The following is a 6,858-nucleotide window of genomic DNA, read 5'->3' as shown; positions in this document are numbered from 1 at the left end:
TGAATATTTACAACTATGGTTTCATAAATTTATTCTCCTTCCTTTCCCACACCCAGTCTCTCTTCAAATTTACATTATAAACACTTAAAATGTTTGAATACTATAACTCTAAACTTCGCTATAAGTCAACTTACATTTTATTGCATAGTCAATTTGTTTTCTAGGCAGCAGTAGAGTTGTTCTTTAAACTGGCTAAAAGTGCTGGTGATGTTCTTTTGAGGGTCATGCTGTGTTGTCTTTTTTTAAGGGAATACGGAAATAATCTGTAAAATGCCAGGCTTTTGCTTTTCTTCTTTTTTTCTAGAGGAAGTTTCCTTTTTTTTTTAAGGAATGTAAGATTTCACTCCAGCAAAACATAGATCTGAATTGTATTACACAGTACTGTTTTTGCTTCCAAGTCTGCTGAAAAGGCTTTTGTTTTTGCTAACTTGTTCTATGTATCACTTGTTAAATAATGCTGAATGTAATCCTGTGATCCTATTAGTTCCCCCCCCCCTTTTTTTTTACTTTTTATAATTTGCTCTACCTTCCAAATAGTGTTGGCCATTAGTATTTTTCTTTAGTAGTGCCATAAAGGTTGGAAAGAGCTGTGTAGTCACTAATTCCTGTGAAAGGACTGTAAAGATACTGCTGAATCAGTGGTGCAGCTCAAAACTTGGCACCCTTAGGCATGGGGGATGGGAATTCTGGAATTTCACACTACAGGTTCGATATTGTATAAGTTTACCTTATGCTCTGCTGAGCAGTTGGAGATGCCTTTTTTTAGTGGGATACTTTTCGGATGTTCCCCAAAGCTGAACACAGGAATAATGTAGGCAGCATGCCATTTTCCTCAGCTGCTATAAGCACAGATGTTCTATGTCATAGATTTAGCTTCACAATTTGTGTGTAATTTTAGTAAAGGTATTCATTAAATATCTGATTACATTTTTGTACCTTTGTTGGGCTTTTCACATAAATATTCATGCCTGCACAAAGAAAATTTTTTGTTAGACCATATGTGCCCCCCCCTCCTCTGGACTACCACAACGGTTTGTTCACAGCACATTATAACTTAGTTGTTTATAAGACTCTCGTCCCCACCCCCCTTGAGTTTCTTGGAATCATGGATGGCATACTTCAGTCTGTCTGTTTCTTCAGGGTCTAGAACAACTAGGTGCTCATTAAATACTAGATGAACCATTTTTGTTCCTTGTTCCACAAATAAGTCCTAATTACCTACTTAATGTTGGTTATGATAGGAGAGTCTGAGAAAAGAATGTTAAGACAGGCATGGTCTCTGCATTCATGGAGCTAATAGACCAGTGTGGGGAAAAGACCAAAAACAATACAACAAACAGAAAAGTTCAAAATGTGATTAAGTGCTATGAAATGAGTATTGCACTAGAGCCAGGTTATAACAGAGAAGGGGAATTTGCTGATTACAAGTGGAAAGTTTACAATAGCTATAGGCCTGTGATCAGTATTATACCAAAATGAATTCCAGGTGATGGGAAGTTTTTCACCTGAAAATACTCACTTTTACTATTATGATTTATGAAAATATATCCTCAGTTAATAAATAGGTTGTGCTACAAAATTACAAAATTTTTTATAAGCTCATTGATGACTTTTCAAAACATCAATATAAAATCTCAGTTCTTTACCATGGTCTATAAACCTCTGCATTGTCTGGCTTTTCAGACTTTATTTTATGTCACTCTTCCATCTGATTTATTGCTATCCAGCCATAGTGATCTCAAAGGCACCTGAACAAGACAAGCTCTTTTCTTGCCTCAGGGCCTGTTCCCTTTACTTGGACTGTTCTTCCTTCTGTTTTTGGAATGGCTAGCTCCTTTTCTTCCTCTGATTTTGATATAAATGCTACCTCTTCATAGATTTCAACCACCTTATCTAAAATGTGCACCCCTTACTATTTTCTAGCTCCACACTTTGTTTTCCTCATAGCACCCATCACAATGTGTAATGCTGTTTGCTTGTTTACCTGTTTTTAGTTATTTTCCAACTGGACATGGGAACCAGGACAATGTCTGTCTTGTTTACTGCACTCAATATTGGCTGAATCCATTTGGAACTTGGAATTCATTTTCTCATAAAAACTTATGACTGATGGTTTCTAGGCTAGCCAATAATAAATTTTAACTCCTTACATTAATTGTTTTAGTTCCTTGTAGTGTGGCAGGAAAAGGACATTTTCTCTTCACCCTTTTGGGCATAGGCCTGTCTAGGTAAACAATCTCAAGTGGCTAGAATAATATTTGTACTATTTGCTTCTCCATTCCATATTCCTATCCCACATCCTATTTCCCTTTTTCTCCATAAAGTTCGATCTTCCTATAATAGTCACCTACCCTGTTGCACTCCCTTGAGATATGTTTGTTTTTCCTTTGCTGAAGTTCAAAAGCACCTGTTTTCTCCTGAGATGGTTTGAATTGCAGTAGCCTCTGGGTCTCGATGTGATCAGATGAACGAAGAGTGGAGATGCACCTGTGGCAGTGACAACAACCTCTGTGTCTATGTCTATAGGCATGTATTGAAAGGCAAAGTAGATATCTGTAGGTTGGGCTACATGTATCTGAATTTATATTTGCAATCTTGTTGCTAATAGCTTCATAGAGACAATGTTGCCAAATTGAAATAGTTAAAAACTCATTGGCTTTTTTTTTTTTAAGGATTTTATTTATTTATTTGACAGAGCGAGGCACAGCAAGAGAGGGAACACAAAAGGGGGGAGTGGGAGAGGGCGGAGCAGGGAGCCAGATGCAGGGCTCAATCCCAGGACCCTGGGACCATGACCCGAGCCGAAGGCCGACGCTTAACCGACTGAGCCACCCAGGCGCCCCTCATTGGCTTTTTTTCATGTATGAATTATGTGATGGCTAGATCTAGGAAGGTTTTTCAAAATGTAGACTTTTCTAAAAGAGAGATAAAAGGTAAAAAAAAAAAAAAATCTAGGTTAGAGGGGGAAAGCACTCAGAAGGAAGGTATCAGTTTATCATATAATCCTGCCAAATGCTCAAACTTAAAACCATTAGGATCAGTTGCTTGTAGTTGTTTAGTGCCAAAAGCAGGACAGCACCCTCAATATGTCACTTGATTCTTACAGTAGGAAAATGGAATACTACAATAATAAAATATAAATTGAGGTGAATAAACTTTTTATTCCCATTTTAAGTTGAATTTTTAAAGCTGATTTATTATAGCTCATCAGATGTGAAGATGCATCATTTAATTTAACTATAGAAAAATTTGACTACTATAAAATTAAGTTTTGTGTGGTTATCAGTCTGTCACTTTCTCTAAAATGATCTTGTAACCAGTTGACATTAATCAATTATTTTGTGATACAATTGGGTGTGTGGAAGAATTCTTTGAAATGATAAGATATTAGCTTTGATTTGCCTTGGTTTGAAAATTATTTCAATATTTTTTATCTCAGAGCACTTTAGTTAAATTTCGGCACTGGTGATTTTTTTAAGATTTTTGAAAATTTAAGGCAGTTGATAATTACAAAACTACTTTCTGAACCAATTGAGACACATGATTGAAATTTTGGTTGTCACTCTAGATCCTTGGTGATATTGAAACTTTGGAACTCGATATGTATGGGAATAGAAAGGAGTAGTCTTGGGCATGTTTGATACTGGGTCCATTGTTGAAATGTCCTGCTTCCTGTATCACATTCTGTATTCCTCTAGTGGAACATTTCTGGGAATTTCATATTGCATTCTGGATAGCTTTCTACCAGAAGATCGAAGTACACCTCTCTTGGTTTGATGCCACTACCCTTTTAGTTCTATCGAGATTATCCCTCCCCCCGCCCTTTAATCTTTTTATGGCTTTCCTTTCTTCTGCTCTGTAACCCTGAGTTTCCTCCAAGTTCTTTATCATTTTCCTTTTTTCCTCATACTTAATCCCGTTGAGAACTTTTCTACTTTCAAAACAAAACAAAAAACTAGATTTTAGCATCCAGAGTTGATAACTTGAAATTTTCAAGTCTCAAACTCCAGGTATTTGATCTTGTCTAAAACATATCTACTTAAAAAGTTACTTTTATGTCTTTCTAACCTGTATCCCCAGATCCCCTTCCATCACCCTCCAACCCAAAGTAACTGGTTTTCTTTCCTAACTCCCCTTTTTTGTCTCTGTTGATTTGTGTTTTCTTCTGCTCCTTCACCTTTCATATCTAATTCCTAAGTGCTTTCCCTTGATTCTTCCTTCTAAATAGAAATTATAGATTTGACTGTCTTTCACATTTCCATTTTTACCACCCTCTTCTAGGTGCTCACCACTTCAAACGTTTGAAGTCACCATACTAATTTTTGAGTGTTCTCACTACATTCTGCAGTCTGATGAATATATATAACTACTCTTTAATCTTGAAAATATTCTTGTCATTTTCTCATGTTGCTTAGTAATTTATAATAATTATGTTATCTTTAATCTTTTCTAAGTCAAGTGCAAGTACTTCAGGGATTAAACTCAAGGTCCTTTATGAATAGTCGTCACTTAATACACTTACACTTTTTTCTTACTACTTTAGTTTTATTAGGTATTATTAGGTCACTCTGCTAATATGTATATTCTGTCTTCCTAGGGTGAGGTTTTGGTTTTTTTTTTTTTTTTTTTTTTGCTCTTCACCCCTGCCTGAAATGCTGAAATGTCATCAATATCCCTTTCCACTAAGTTTTATCTTTCAATTTAGCTTAGACAGAAACCCTATGTTTGTGTGAACCTCACTTACCAGCTGTATGAGCTTGGACAAGTTAGCCCCTGTGCCTTAGTTTCATTTTCTGTAATGGGATAATTAATAATCTTTACCTTCTAGAGTTGTTGTGAGGATTAAATGAGTTAAAATGTGAAACATGCTTGAAGTGTTAGTGTTAGTAAGTGCCCAATGTTAGCTATTAACATTAAATTAAAATCTGATTTAAGACCCATACTATTCAAGTCATTCCTCTGATATTAATACTAATTTGCTGTCGTCTTTGGGTATGCCTTTGGACCTCAGTGTCCATGTATGTGAAATGATTAGGTCATTTGTAAGATTTGTTCCATTGTATTACTGAAATCAGTGTGAGATAGGAAAAAAGGGCAAGAGCTTTGAAGTCACACAAGCTGTAAGGTATCAAGAAGCATATTACTATTAAAATCCCTTAATATTTTTCACCTGAGGGTGAGGTTATATGACTTCTTTTGGCTCACACCATCAGTAAGAACAAGAACTAAAAACAGATCCCTGGTGTTCTGATCTGTTTGATATGCATTACTGTTACTAGTTTGTTTTTAAAATTTACTGACATTGATATAAATAGTGGCTGACAGATGTGTCTTTTTCTCTCTTTTTCAGGTAAAGACCAGCCACAAAAAGCCGTGAAACAAGATAAATTATTCTCTTCAAATAAAAGACAGCCAAGATCCATGAGTGGGCATCGGTCAACGAGGAAACGATGTGGAGATTCTCACCCGGAGTCCCCTGTGGGCTTTGGGCATATGAGTACTCCAGGGTGTGTATTAAATAAATTGTTTCAGTTACCTACACCACCATTGTCAAGACATCAACTAAAGCGGCTAGAAGAACACAGATATCAGAGTGCTGGACGGTCCTTGCTTGAGCCCTTAATGCAGGGGTATTGGGAATGGCTAGTTGGAAGAGTTCCCTCCTGGATTGCCCCAAATCTCATCACCATCATTGGATTGTCAATAAATATCTGTACAACTGTTTTATTAGTCTTCTACTGTCCCACAGCTACAGAGCAGGTAAGATGAATTTCTTAACAGATTTTGAGCATTTGTTATGTACCCAAAACTGTAATTGGGATTTTTAGGTCACTTTAGCTAAAGATAAGATGATTTGACAGCTGTTTATCAGCTGTTTTAAAATACCATATCACACATACTATTAATAAAGATTATAACTGCAGTCTATTTTATACCCTCTGTTTATGAAACCCAGAAGCAAAAGGTGGAATCTGATTCTAGTAGGTAAATTAATGTTATCGGGGATTAACACGTAAAGATACTCCTTTTAAAATCAGTAAATCTCAATATAAAAAAAGTTTTTAAAAATGAGTGAATTTTTTTAATTTTTTAATAGCTGAATGAAATCTTAGCAAAGTTTAAAACGATCAGAGAGAAAAAGTCCCTAGTAATGAGATGGCACAGCTGTAAATCAGTTTTATCAAAAGTGGTTTCCTCTCCATTCCTGTGAGAATTGTTTGAATATCCCTTTTCTCTTCCTGTAAATATATGTGACTGATAGGCCTCAGGTATATCTCTCTTATACTAACAAAGCAAAAGACATGTAAGAAAAAGTCAATATAATGCATTTCCTGTTCTGTATTCTGCAATGGCTGCTGTTAAGAAGGGGAGCAGTTATTGTTGATGAAGACTTTCTTCCTGGGCTTTCTTAAGCACAAGTCTCTATTGCTGGTCCCTCTTTTACCCTCTGTACCCATTACTTAAAACCAAAACTGAAACTAGAGCTCTTCATCAGAATAAGTAAATCGATATTTATCTCTTTGGTTTTAAAATTTCCTTGATAAAAAGGGAACTAAAATAGGTAAATGGAAGAGAATCAGAAACATTTATTGTGCCTATGTTAATCCAAGGGATCAGTCGCGGGTAATCAAGAAAATAGAAGGTGATCCTCAACTGAAGGTGTCAGAGGTGACTCTGAACCATATGAAATCATCATGGTCACAATAGTCCTTGTTTTAAACTTGAAGTAATCATTTAAGTAGTCTTTTCAGATGATTTGTTCTTTGCAGTAAAATTATCACCATACAACCCTCCGTCTGTCCTTTTTGGTTATCATCAATTTATTTGTTTCCACATATAGCTCTTAAAGTAAATGGC

At 35.8% G+C, this 6,858-nt stretch overlaps 1 protein-coding gene across 5 annotated transcripts in view; it reads left to right on the top strand.

The window, feature by feature from the left end:
* The window catches only part of CEPT1 (choline/ethanolamine phosphotransferase 1), a 37,913-nt gene that overhangs the window by 1,746 nt on the left and 29,309 nt on the right, over positions 1 to 6,858 (top strand). For all 5 annotated transcript variants that reach the window (XM_045896990.2, XM_045896988.2, XM_045896987.2 and 2 more), the window contains exon 2: positions 5,351 to 5,760. In XM_045896990.2, coding sequence (XP_045752946.1) covers positions 5,422 to 5,760 — 339 coding nt within the window. In that variant the 5' untranslated portion in view covers positions 5,351 to 5,421. The remainder of the gene's footprint in view (positions 1 to 5,350; positions 5,761 to 6,858) is intronic.

Source organism: Mirounga angustirostris, unplaced genomic scaffold (genome assembly GCF_029215605.1).
Source record: "Mirounga angustirostris isolate CCGP_5_RB_7025 unplaced genomic scaffold, mMirAng1.0.hap1 SCAF_4, whole genome shotgun sequence".
NCBI lineage: Eukaryota > Metazoa > Chordata > Mammalia > Carnivora > Phocidae > Mirounga > Mirounga angustirostris.
This window is presented reverse-complemented; position numbering and strand designations above follow the sequence as displayed.